The sequence below is a fragment of the Callorhinus ursinus genome, unplaced genomic scaffold (assembly GCF_003265705.2).
Source record: "Callorhinus ursinus isolate GAN/ISIS: 27379988/994484 unplaced genomic scaffold, GSC_fseal_2.0 scaffold6, whole genome shotgun sequence".
Classification (NCBI taxonomy): Eukaryota; Metazoa; Chordata; class Mammalia; order Carnivora; family Otariidae; genus Callorhinus; species Callorhinus ursinus.
The window spans coordinates 48,969,537-48,983,312 of record NW_027397068.1 but is presented as its reverse complement, the minus strand read 5'-3'; the positions used below and the strand labels follow the sequence as shown (position 1 = coordinate 48,983,312).

Here is a 13,776-nt window from a genome sequence, read left to right as displayed (position 1 = left end):
GAAAGAAAGGAAGGAAGGAAGGAAGGAAGGAAGGAAGGAAGGAAGGAAGAAAAAGAAAGAAAAAGAAAGAAAAAGAAAGAAAGGAAAAAAGAAAGAAAGAAAGAGAAAGAAAGAAAGGAAGGAAGGAAGGAAGGAAGGAAGGAAGGAAGGAAGGAAGGAAGGAAGGAAGGAAGGAAGGAAGGAAGGAAGGAACCAAAGTTCTATTTTTGGCTTTTCTGCCACTGACTCATAGTATTAACTTGAACCAGTGACCAACTTTCCTCTGCTAACTAAGCCTATCCACACAACAGTGAGAAAATGCTTCAGCTTCCCTATTTGAATGTTGGTCAACTGCTGAGATCACTTACATAAATATTTTTCTTTGAGCTCCCTAGAAGACAGGAACTTTATAAATATTTAGTATTATTGTTGCACCTTAGGTACAAGCAGACGGGAAAATTACGATACTCCTCTATTTACATAAGAAATAACCTATTTCAGACAATTCCAATTCATGCCAAGCAACTTCGCATTGGTTTGTTAGTGTCCCTTGGGCTTTCCTTTTTCCTTTCTCCTCCCCACCCTTGCAGCTGATGAATGTGGAAATATAAATAAACCTTCACAGCAGAGGGTAGGAAGGTGAGGAAGCTCAGCGTGAGGGTAGTCACACTGGCCCAGCTCAAGCTGTGTATCAGAACGGGTGAGGATTCAAAATAAACATTACATTTAAAATTCTTGATTGAAAAGTGTGAGAAAATGATTCATTTTAAGAATGAGTAATTTGGTTGAATGTTCTGTACTTGAGTAAGACCTTGCGACCTTGCTGAATCTTTAGTTTTGTCTGTTCTGTTTCTTTTTTGGATACATGTGGTGAGAAGAAACCTAAAAAATGGGATTGTAACTGGCATGTTTAGAGTCTGTTTGTCTCAAGTGAAGTCTTCCAAAATTAATTCACCTGTTTCTTTGCAAATTCTTGTCCCACAGGCTGTTCCTCCAAGATTTTAATGGGACTAAGTTCCGGAATGATGTTCTCAGAATGCATACAAGCATTATTTTTGGATGGTAGAATTTCAGGTGATCTTTTTAGTTTACTTTCTTAGTCATACTTCCCTGCAGTTCCTGACTTTTCTTCTTTAACTCAGGAGCAAGTATCATTTTTACAAAAACAATAGTTTGAAAAATAATAAAATTGAAACCCCTCACCACTGATTTCATTCTCCTCTCTGCCATATAGCCCAAGTTTTTAACGGACCTATGTTTTCTTCTTGTTTTCCTTACAAATTTAAGACAAGCCACCATACAGTAATTAATTTCCAAATTGGGAAAGTGAGTCCTCTGTGCAATTGAGTAGGCAGTTGGTGTTGATCTGGGGAACTCAGGCAGCTTATGAACCACACTTACATAAAATTTTCTCTTTTGTCTTCATTTACGGGGATAATTCAAACCAAAGCAGAGTGGGTCTCTTGCATATGAATTATGCTGATAATGTTCTGTTTATTGACCTAATGTTAAGATGATTTTATTAGTTTTAATATTTCTTGAGCACTCAGGGTGTTTTAGATACAATGTCAGTTACAGACAAACAAAAGACAATAACTTCACATTCAATGATTTTACTTAATGAAATAATAAAAACCATTTAAGACTTTCTCTTTTGTGTATCCATGTGTGGTCTGCTTTTCTATTTTTGCTTTAATACTAATGCAGAGCAGAACCTTCAACATATCTGGGGGCCAACCTTTCTCCCCACTGTCCAACTTCATAAAGAGGATGCTTCCAGGAGGATCTGTAAATGCATCTATTCACTTTTTCTATGAATATTTATTAAACACCTACTGCATGCTGGTCCATACTCTAGGCAATGCATTTGCAACCAGGAACCAGAAGCGGTTCCTGATCTAGAGAGGCTAATGGAGGAAAACAAGCATATCAACAGACACTGAAGTGTTAGCGCTGCAATCATGAGGTCTGGATGGAACATTTCATGAACACCACAATGGAGGAGCCAATGTCATCTTGGCAGAAGTACAGGAGGAAGTATCAGAAAATACTTCAGAGGGGAGAAAAGGCAAATGTGGCAGAGTGAGCAATCTGAAAAGGCACAGTGATGTGAAACAGCAGGGCTCTCTTTTGAAAATTCTAGAGGCAGTTTTCAGGTGTCTAGAGGGAGGGGTGAGTGAGGTGAGCGTGATGGAAGGTGGGGCTAGCACGTTAAACGGGGGGGCATGTTCTAGATGTGAATTTAGGACTATTAGAACCAACCTCAGGAAGCACATAGAGCTATGTGTTCCAGGCTCTTCCATGCTAGGAATAAAAGTAGGGTCACAAAGCAGGAAGCTTGCTTTTGATTGCTCTGGAATAATTGGGCTCCCCTAAAATCCTGTCCAATGTGGTCAGTGTGCCTCACCATGGTGCCAAGACCCATTCCTCTTGGCCTCCATTGTCCACCATTTTGTTCCTCTCTCTCCACATTCCTCTCCTCTTTATGGCTGGAGACAGCAGCAGTAGCCGTGGCCCTGGTGCTTGTAGAAACTCAGCTCTTTCTTGCCTTGTCCCACAGTTTCAACAGCCCTCTTCTCTGATGCTGACCTCTTGTCATTGGCTAAACCTGTAGACCTCCATCGCCTCTCTCCTTAGGATGGGTCCCCTCTCAGGCTACCCTGGAACTCCCTGGTCAGCAGATCCACTTGAAGCTTCCCTTCCAGACATGGTGACATGTGCCTGAATCTTTGGGAGAACAAAGTTTTGATGCAGGCTGGTAACTTTGGAAAAGTTCTGGGAAAAGAAATGGAAAGAGAAAATAGGAGGAAGAAAAAGCAGGCTGAACTATGACTTGAAGAGAGAGAACAGGATGTATAGGTGGCTTGTATGGAGCTTCCAAACCCAGAGTATTAGTATATATTTGTAGTATTCTTCTTATCTCTATCTTTTCAGTTGATATCTTCTATTATTTTTCTATTTTGTATTGTTTCTATGTTTGTAAACCACCTTAGAAGTTTTTGTTTGTTTGTTTTTAACCTGGCAGAATATAAATACATGACTAAATAAAGAAGGTAATTTGCCACATTGAGTAGTGTTCTGAAGACAGGAGTGATGTGGTCAAAGACACTTTTTGCTAAACGTGACTGTGGTCAGAACTTGACATAGCAGGAAAAGAGGATTTCAGATTATAATCTAAGTTCCAAATGACGCTTTAACCCTGACCTACGATGGCAAAGTAGTTTGGCAGTACTTGTCCCCTCAAAACCAAACCAAACCAAACCCGGGAGGAAGGCAGGCACCAGGGCGCTGACTCCTGCCATCAGGAGCGAGCCCTGGGAAGCCCTGGGACTCCCACAGGGTGACAGGGTGGGAGAAATGTCCTGGAGGAGATGAATGGTGTCCCTCCGTGGGCTAGGGGGAATCGCTGGGACATCGGCTTCAGAAAGTCAACTGCAATGGATAGGGAGGTGTTAAACAGTTGCCCTGACTGGGACTTCCTCTCACTGTCCCTCCACCAAAACCCAGAATTATCCCTTTTTCATCACTCAACTCCTCCCCTTCTCGGCTAGGCTAAACTTGCCCTCTGCCATCAGTTTCTCCTTTCCCCAGGGACTCACTCCCGCGCCGCCCCCCGCCCCGCCCCAACAAGCGCCCACGTTCTCCCAGAACTAGAGGGCTCACTCCTTTCCCCTGGGCCCCAGCCCCCTTTTCTCGTCTTCTGCCTCCTGCACTCAGGACGCCCCTTTCTTGCCTCCCCCCCGAGCCCAGACCTCGGGGACCGAGACCAGGGTGCGGGGCCACAGGTGGATGGGCCGGAAGACCGACGCGCCGAGGGTCGCCGGCTGCGCGGGAGCAGGAGCGGGAGCGGGAGCGGGTGGGGCCCCTCCCCGCGGGCGGGCGCGCGGCGGGCCGAGGGGGCGGGCCCAGGCCTCCCGCGCGCCGCCACCGCCCCTCGAGCCGCCTCCTTGCTCCGCCAGTCGGCGCGACCCAGGTGCCGGCGGGCAGGAGGCGCCCGAGGATGTGCGGCTGGCCGCTGCTCCTGCTTTGGGGGCTGCTCCCCGGCGCGGCGGCGGGGGGCTTGGGCCGGGCCCTCCCGCACCGCACCCTCCTCGACTCCGAGGGCAAGTACTGGCTGAGCTGGGGCCCCCGGGGCGGCCGGCTCGCCTTTCGCCTCGAGGTGCGCACCGCTGGCTACGTGGGCTTCGGCTTCTCGCCCACCGGGGCCATGGCCGCGGCGGACATCGTCGTGGGCGGGGTGGCCCACGGGCGGCCCTATCTGCAGGTAAGCGAGTTCCCCTTCTGGAGCCCGCCGCGCCGAGCCCCGTCCCGTCTCCCGCCCTCGGGGCAGGCGCGAGTGCAGGCGCCCCTAGGGCCGGCGGCTGTCCTCCGCGGCCGAGGCTGGAAGCCGTCGCTCCCACCCCCACCCCCCCACCCCCCGGCAGCCCTGCAGCCCTGCAGCCCGAACACCGCACGCGCTCCCCTTGGTGGTCGGCTCCCGCACCCCCGGAGCCAAGGGCGCCAGCGGCTGGGCTCTCCGCCTCCGCCGCCCGGCCCCGAGTTTTCGCCCGGGGAAGCTGAGCACGGGTGACCTCGGGCAGCTTTCCGTCTCTGAACACGTTCTTGTCCCCAGCGTCCCACTTCTCGTCTTCTGCCTCCTGCGCCCAGGACGCCCCTTTCTTGCCTCCCCCCCGAGCCCAGACCATTACTAGATTCCCCCACGTACACACCTGCCACGCATCCCCATTCATCCCTCCTGGGAAAGGAGAACGACCCTTCGGGGACCTAACGGGACTGCTGTCGGGGTTGAAGGGACCTGTGAACTTTAAGCACTCTGCTGTCTTGCTGTCTAGGACCAGGATCCCAGAATTTACAAATCGTAGCTATTCTGGAGTCCTCACGCACGGAGCTGAGGTCAGCTGCCTCACCTGAGAGATGAATGAAAGGTCCCCAAGTATCGGTTAGGAACTTTGCTATTCTGGGAGCCCGTTAGGATGACCATTCAGAGACCTGCACAACTGACAGTTCCCCAGGCAAAATCCTCTATGAAGTGGAGAAACTTTTCACTTATTTTAATAGCTAACAAAGTTAATTTGACAGCTGCCGTTTTGCTTTGAAAGAGTAGTAGATACATTGCCTGTTCATAGATATCTTTATGAATAGGAGGGGAGAAAAAAGAATTGTGAGAAAACCAGAATGATTAGGTGGTTAAGTTTTCTGGACATCTTTCTTTATTTGATCTTGACAACATCTGGACACTTTTCCACAGTTACATAACATCGTGGTGAATATACTCTGTTACTTATAAAAAGTTCATCCCGGAATACTGCTCTTTGCTAAAAGTCTCTGCTTCCAAATGAAAACTCCTTGCTGTTCTGGCATTGGGTTAAGGTTTTGATGATATTAAAATCAATGCACCGGATGGATACCAAAGTGCCTTTGTCAGTAATTTTATTCCTGACTTCTAAGTTTGATTTCCACAACTTTCTGGCTGAGATGCCATCAAATTTTAACCCTAATTCTGGCACTGAGCTATTAACTCTGGCTAGAAATAACAAAAATGACAGTAATAAAAACTTCAAAACCATCCTGTTGTCTGTTTTTTTCATAAATTAATCCTTTTCTCCCAAAATAAGTATTCTACAACTCCAATAAAGTTAAGTTTTATGAGGATTGTGCTTTGTTGAAGTCATTGATGTATAAATTTCCTCCTGTGGCAGCATTTCAAACATTAAATTTGTAAACCAAGAATTTGATCCCAGACACAGGCCTCACTAGCTGAATAACTTAACTCTCTTCTGATAATGAAGAGGAGAATACCTTATTTAAATACCTAATTGAGCCAAGTCTTTTTGTTTGTTTGTTTGTTCAAGGTGGAAAAGGTAATATGCCCCTTAACTATCCTTGCATGTTTTGTTGAAAGGGACATGGAAAATCTTTCTATGGTAATATCATAAAATAGGATATACTTTAAAAGATAACTTGATATTGTTTCCCCCCAAAGAGTAACATTTCTAGAAAACCCATCCAATTTGATTATCAAATGAAAAAGGAAGAGTAGAGTCCTGTTTCAACATGCCATAATTGGCCCACCACAAAAACAGACTTTGTTAAACTACAGTGTTTTCACACTGCTGGTGGTTCTTCATAAAGCCTGCATAAAAATTAACTAAGTGCTCTCTGGATTGACTTTGAGCCATAGAAGTTTTCTCAGAGTAATCAGTGAATACCTATCACTATGAGATAAACCTTAGAAATGGTCACTTTCCCAATATATTTAATAAGCAAGAAATAGGATTTTCCCCTCCATTTTTATTTCTAAGGAAATAAAATCCTTATTTTCATCTATAAATGATAATTATTTTCTTAGTGGACTGACATCCTTTACTGTTCCCTTTCCTTAATCCTACTCATTCTAGGACATATAAAATACACCAAAAATTATGCTAATCAGTAATATGGAAAGAAAATTGACTAAAAACCTCTTTAATAAAATGAAAGACACCGAACACTAAAAATAAAAGAAATGTATCAGCTCCATCTGGGTCATCCAGCCTAGGTGATTTTCCAAAACTTGAAATTGAATCTTCTCTCTAGAAACTATTAATTTGAGAGTCTTCACACAGTGGTGTGATAAGGATATCCTGAGCAACTATACCAAAAGGTGAATAGGGTTCTTAAACAGTGTATGTGATTCAGTTAGTAGACTTTGGATTTGATGTAATTTTACTCCCAGTGAGAATGAACTTTGCAAGACAAAGCATTGGCTTATGTGCAGCTGCTAATGGTTGGAGATGGCATCAGGCTGACTGATAATACCCTACACTGACATACGGGTCACCTCCCCTTGTGGCTTTTTCTTTTTCATATATGTTATGTCCTCCTTATTTAATTTTTAAAAACTTGAACTTCAGATATTTTTTCTGTCATTCTGACTTCTGTCTTTCTGGCTATCTTAAACTTTTTGCTTCAATAGGATATTAACTCCTGGATAACTGTGTGAGAATAAATTCCAGCCAACCAGTAGAAAATTGTTGGTTAAAATAGATGCCACAAACCCAAATGCCCATAGAGGTCAGACCGCAAGGATAAAAGAATGATGGGCTTGATGCAATGAAACAGACAGTAGAGAGGATCGAGGAAAAAAGAGTTCTTGTGACTGAGTTGCTGTTGTGTGGGAATGCAAATCAGATATTGGCAGATCTTTGGTTTTTGTTTTTGCTTTTTTTGAGAGAAGATGGAAATTTAGATGTGTGTAAATAAAATCTGATTACAAAATACTGGCCACAATTCAAGTTTGTACAAAGCACCACGTAGAGCACATATATACACAAAATTTTAGTGGAAATAAGAGCCCATGGACAAATTAATCTGGGGCCAAGAGGGAAAAAGCTAAGGTTAGTGAGGAATCAACCCAGATTATGAAAGGCAGAGAGGCAGGTTCCATTTCTCTTCAGGCCTGGCTTGTTCTGTGCAAAGAAATGCCCAGTGTCAGAGGGGACCTTGCCCAATTTTTTTAATCTATTGTATAACACAACACCCCAAAACATAGTCACTCGCTACAGTGACAGTTTGCTCACAAATCTGCAATCTGAGGAGGGGCTAAGTGGGGACAGATGTCTGCTTCCCTTGATGTCAACTCCAAGGTGAGTGGTTGGAATCATCGGAAGGCTCCCTTGATCACTTGCCTGACTGGCATCTGTTGTCGGCTCTTGGCTGGGCACCTCAGCTGATCCTAGGGTGGCAGTGTGGCCACTCCATGTTGCCACTCAGCTTCCTCACAGCTGAGTGGCCGGGTCGCCGTGGTGAACATCCCAAGAGGCGCAGGTAGAAACTGGATAGCAGCCATTTATAACTTAGCCTTTGAGTCATCTTCATTGTAGTCACATCTCACTGGATTCAAGAGGGAACATAGACTGCACCTCAGGATCACATCATAAGGAGGTCACAGGGGAATGGAATATATGAGTGTGGCCATCTTTGCAAAACACTTGCTTTCACACCCATCCCCACTGACATGTCACAGTCTCCTTCCTACCACCACCTTTGAGTACATGTCTACATGCATACACTCTCTCGACACTACTGAGATCGGGAGGCAATATTTACTTATTCACCTTCTTCCCTTTTACACACAGTCTCACACCACTCACAAGGAGTTAGTGAACAGTTAGTTCTCCTACTCCACACTCCCTTGCAAGTTAAGACTACGGACGCTCTACAACTCCACATTTTTCAGTGGTTGCCAATCACTAGTTCAGAGTTGGACCCAATGAGAATACCTCCAGAGGGCAGTGTGATATTTGCTTATAGGCTTCTGGAGTGGAAAAAAAATCAACTTCTGACTTCCTTGCCTCAAGGCAATAGGTTCAGCCACCCTTAAAACTATACCCAGAGATGAGGCTTTATATGGAAATTTGCCCTGCCCATTTTCTAACCCTCTGACCCAGTCTGAAGACAGTTCCTCAAATGGTATACAACTAGGTCCGATCAAATGGGAAAGGAAAGAGAAATGTGGTTGCAAAGTGAAGCAGGTCTCAGTATAATCTATCAGATACACTGTTGTGGAGCCGCTCCCCCTTGGGGTAACATGACCCCTGGGATGCTGCCGAGGTCATTTCTGCACTGTCTTTCGCAGGATTGCCAGGGGTGGGGGTGGGAAGCAGTCTTTCCTCTTGCTTTTGAAAACCTCACTATTTTGTCTCAATGAATTAACTCTCACTTCCCTGATGGATTCATGTCCTTTTCTTGTACTTTGCCCCTTTTTGACATAGTGCAATCCTACCCCCACCCCAGCCACTTAGCAACTGTGAGTCCCCATTTGAGGCAAGTAATCCGGGTTGATGAATGCCTAGTTTGTGTGAGTTAGAGAAGAGGGCAGCATTGTCGGATGTGCCCGTTGAATTTGCACAAAAATGGATTCACTCTTCCTTTGGGGGTAGAAATCGCTAGTGAATGGAGGCTGAAACATATGTCATCATTTGTCACAGCCTTGCTCCTGGGCTGTCTCTAAAACTGAAACATTTCTGTGATGAGAAGTAAGTCTTCAGCAGCAGGGTAATTGCTGCTGGGCTGTTCGCTGAGGAAGTGCTTGGAAATTGTGCTGTGATTTGAAATCACAGAAAACAGTGAGCATTCTTTGTGGTTAACTATGTGCTGCTTTTAAGCGCACCCCAGCCAACGGCTACAAAGAAATGTTTGGAAAGCAAATTGAAAAGCTGTAAGGGAAAGATGAAGAGAGTGTACAACCCTGACACAGCTCAGCTGGGGCTTTGTTAAGAGATATTTATAAGTCTTCAGATTATGCCCCCCCACCCCAATTTCCAGATGACGAAGGGACCTCTCCAAGCTTCGTGCTTTGTGCATTAGTAATAAGGACACATGAACCAGTGTAATGCTCCACGCATGATGATACTCTTCAGCTGTGTGGTTCTCCCTGGCAGAGCAGATGATTTTATAATGCCAGCCTGAAGAAACAGGGCAGACCTAAGAGCCAAGGGAACAATGCACCTGAATTGACCAACAAGTTCGAGGCTTCAAACAACCCATGGCATATTTCTGAGATCTTTCTTGGAAGGGAAGGCAGAGTCCACTTCAAAGAAAGTGAATGGTGGCTTATTGATTCATTTTTGTAATAGAGCCCTATTACAATAAAGTTGCCGGCAAAAGGGATGAATTCATTATACATCACCATGTTTCTGGAAATGTTTGATCCACATGAAAAAAAAAGACAAAACTGTGCATATGGATGCCTCACAATGCTGTTTGTTGTAACTTTTAAAAAGATAACTAGTACAGAATTTTTAAATACACAGTTGTTTCTCCAGGAAACTTCTTCCCAATCTATGGCTTTTAAACTTGTTACGTTCTAGAGTAGACCAAAAAAAAAGATAAAACGAAAAAAAAATCTGCTCATAAGCATAGCATATAGCATATAGTATTCTACAAAAATAACTTCAAATGCCTATTTTTGTTAACTGTAAAGTTGGAATTATATATCTAGTGCTATACAAATAATGTATAGACCAGATTTAATTTGCTATTGAGGACTTTCCTCATTCATCTCATTTCCTATTCATCTCATTTCTTATGAGAAAACTTTAAACAGTTATTGCTTTTACAGATTAAATGTTGCTGTTCTGTATATTTACTTGTTGCTCTTATGAGCTCAGAGTTCAGGGTTGCCTGGCTGGCTCAGTCTGAAGAACATGTGACTCTTGATCTCAGGGTCATGAGTTTGAGCCCCACATTGGGTGTAGAGATTGCTAAAAAATAAACTTAAAAAAAAAAGAGCTCAGAGTTCAGTTGATTCCCCTCAGGCTTCCTAAATTTCCCCACACCCCCAGTTTTACAGGTGAGAAACTGAATCTTAAGTACCTATTAAATGGTTTGTTGGAGGCCATGAAGATCAGCAGGCTGGATTCATTTCCTCTGAGTTCCGGTTTGCTGTTCTTTCTTCTCCTGCAAGTAAGCAGTAGCTTACATAAAAACATATTCCAATTTTCTTCCTTAATAGTGAAAGAACATGTATAATACAATACATTTCAAAAGTGATTGGTAAATTAAAATCATAGTATTTCTCTTACCACTTTTGTTCCCCTCTAAGTGTCATAGACATACATTTCTATGATATGATTTTTCATTCATTGAGTTTTCAGTATATGCCATACACTATAAGTCCTTGAAGTGTGGACTCTCAGGTAATTCTCACAATAGCCCTGTGAGGTCAACGTCTTTTTTCTCCCATTTTGTAGATGTACAAACTTGAGGCTCCAGGTCACACAGCAAGGGAATCACTTGTGACTCTCACGTGACTGAGTAAAACACTTACCTATATGGGCAGTGAATGTTGGAATGTTCATTCATTCATGTAACCAATATTGATTGAACTTTAATTGAACAGTTCCAAATCCTAGGGACATAGCATTGAGTGAGATGAGGCCAGTGGTCTCATGGAGCTCAGATTTTGGTGGCGGATAAACAAATAAATACATAAACAAGAAAAATATCAGTGCTGAGAATTAAAATAGAGTGATGTGATAAGGGGAAACCATGTGGCTCTTTCAGATTAGGATGCTTCTAATCAAGACCTGAGGGAAAACAAATGTCCCAAGTCTTAAAGGTTGTCTTTGGAGATTAATCATAATGTTCACAACTCAAAATATTATATACTGTGAAGAAGATTATCTGGCATGTGCATCAAAGAAGTTAGTAGACCTTGAATATAGGAAACTGCTTACCTGGAAGAAATATAATTAATGTTTTAACAAATGTGTCTGAACCACAGGGCTCTCTTTTCTCTTTCTGTGGCTCTGCTCCACTAGAGTCTTTCGGGCTTTGATCTAGAGACTTGGTGATTTTATAGAAGTTTCTTAATTCTAGGTGTGAATGTTTTTCCCTTATACTCTGTGTTCTTTCTCATCTGCAATAATATTAGAGAGCTAAAGAACTTGGAGAAGCTAGATCAGCAAAACACACATGCCTGTGGAAGATTCCCATCTTTTGGGCAATTTTTAAATGGAAATCTCCGTTTGGTAGATAAAACTAAGTTGCTGCCCTTTTTTCCCCTGCAAAGTTCATGCACTGAAACTCACTCATACAAGGGAACTCGTGGTAGATGAAACCAGGTAGAAGCTAGGCCTCCTGGTACTTTGGACATCCAGATCCCTTTGGACAGGGCCAAGATGGATTCACACCATGGCAGCTTGCAGTCCAGTGATGAACAGCAGGGCTAATAGAGAACTGAGAACTGAGAAAGATACTTCCTATGACAGAAGTTCCCAAACTTCTCTGCACACTAACATCACTTGGGGGTCTTTAAAAAATTCCAATGTCCAGGTAACCGCTCTTCCTCCCCATACCAATTAAATCTCATACACTCTCAGGGGGTGGACATAGGCATTAATAAATTTTAGTTTCCCAAGTGATTCTAATCGGCAGACATGCTCGGGAACTACTGACCTTATGTGTTCAGGCTTTTTGATAGGAATCCAGTAGTCGACTCCTTTATGGTCAGCCTACAGAAGTCTGGAAGATTCCAGGTATCTGGCCTGGGGATGCAAAGGAGAATTCCATATGAAACCATTCAGAGTGCATTTGAAGTCTGATGTTTGAGGCAAAGGCGGGCATATGTCTGGATACTGAAAACTATTTTATAAAATAGAAGAATAAAGTGAATTTTCCTAAAATGGAAATGCTTCTGAGATGAGTTTGACAAAGTTATTGATAACTCTAAGTATTTTTTCAGATTTGCACGCTGGAACAAGAGTAGCGACGGAAGGAATGTGGGTAGTGGTGTATTTCAACATATGCTGAACCAGAAATCTCTCTCCTCATAGCTTTCTATGATTTCTACACCCCTTTTGTTCAGTTGGTCCTAGCCGCCATATTTCTAGGCAACAGGAATATCTGCCCACACAGAGTCTAAAATTAATAAGTTATATATGGTTACAGGGCATCAAAGGAACATTAATAAATGAAAGTTCCAGATAATTCTCAGCCTGTATTTAAGCCAAGAGAAATGTTCTACTTTAAAATCTTTTATTAGAATTAACAGTAACAAAATGAACTCCCTTTGTATTTGGAAAAATTCTCAAGTGTCTTTCCAGTTATGTAAATAGATATCTTCTCTCTTCCTTCCTCTGTTCTCCAAGGTTACTAATAAGCAGTGAGATGCCCTAAAGCTATCGCTGCAGAAGGGAAAGGAGAAATAGTAGCGGGAGTGGTAGATAATTAATATTTTATTAGGATTTGGTTGGAACATTTACAAGTTGGTGACTGTCAGTGTTGCCACATCTTCCTGATGTACCAGGGACAACAATTCCTTATGCTTGGCAGGTCGTCAAGAAATGCCTGCCGAATAACTGTGGAACACTTAAAAGCAGGAATTCTTGGTGTGAATCCCGGCACTTTTTGCTGCTTATTGGATGTGTTGTCCCCAACAAACTCTTTAGCCTCTCTAAGTGATGGTTTCCTTTATGAAGAAGGGACCCCTGCTATCTAAAGCATGGGGTTTTGGTGAGAATTAAGTGAAATCAGCATGTAAAACTCTTAAGCCAAGTATGTGGCACATTGAAAATACTTAAATACAAGATATTGTTATAATCAATCAAGCAATCAGTGAAATGTCAGAAGTAGCAGGAGATGACATGGAGACAAACACGGCAGCTTTTCAACTTGGGGAAAAGATGTCTGCTCAATGTAGAGATGGGAGATCTTGATAGTGGTTTTTAAGAATATTTGAGGAAAAACTGTAAGGCATTGGTTTGTGAATACTTTGCCATCATTACTGACCAGAGACCAGCATGGTTTCAGTAAACACAGATTACACTGACAAGACTGCATTTTCTTTTGCATTTGGTTTGCTGGACTTAGAGTATTAAATAAATGGTACATCTGAATGATAGTAAGGTAATTGGCAGGGTTTCTCATTTCTTGTATGAGATGGACTAATAAAGTTGAATTAGGCATAATCGTAGATATTTAAACATTCATACCCAAAATATGTTGATAACAGACTGGCTACATTAGACTACGGGATGAGGACTCAAAGATGGTGATATATTAAAATAATGAAAGGAAACTAAAAGTTAAAAATTCACTGAGAATACTCATAGAGTTCAACACTTGGTTAAATAATTAGTTGTGTATATATAAAATGTGTAAAAATGAACTTAGAATTCATATGGAAAAGTTCTAAATATTAGGTCATTTTAAACTCAGAATATGAGCTGGCTAAACATACAGATGCAATATTAGCCTGTAAACTCTACTGTTTACATCAAGGGAGGTAATATTGACAGCATACTCTGTACGAGG

The 13,776-nt window shown here is 42.8% G+C and overlaps 3 protein-coding genes across 4 annotated transcripts in view; all 3 read left to right on the top strand.

Annotated features, from left to right (window-relative positions):
- Positions 1 to 1,523, top strand: part of STX7 (syntaxin 7) — a 98,862-nt gene extending 97,339 nt beyond the window's left edge. The window contains exon 10 of the mRNA XM_025865579.2: positions 964 to 1,523. Within this exon, the coding sequence (XP_025721364.1) occupies positions 964 to 984 (21 nt within the window). The 3' untranslated portion in view covers positions 985 to 1,523. The remainder of the gene's footprint in view (positions 1 to 963) is intronic.
- The window catches only part of VNN1 (vanin 1), a 725,633-nt gene that overhangs the window by 264,014 nt on the left and 447,843 nt on the right, over positions 1 to 13,776 (top strand). The gene's annotated exons all lie outside the window — the stretch shown is intronic.
- Positions 3,949 to 13,776, top strand: part of MOXD1 (monooxygenase DBH like 1) — an 83,976-nt gene continuing 74,148 nt past the window's right edge. For both annotated transcript variants that reach the window (XM_025865565.2, XM_073893943.1), the window contains exon 1: positions 3,949 to 4,243. In XM_025865565.2, coding sequence (XP_025721350.1) covers positions 3,980 to 4,243 — 264 coding nt within the window. In that variant the 5' untranslated portion in view covers positions 3,949 to 3,979. The remainder of the gene's footprint in view (positions 4,244 to 13,776) is intronic.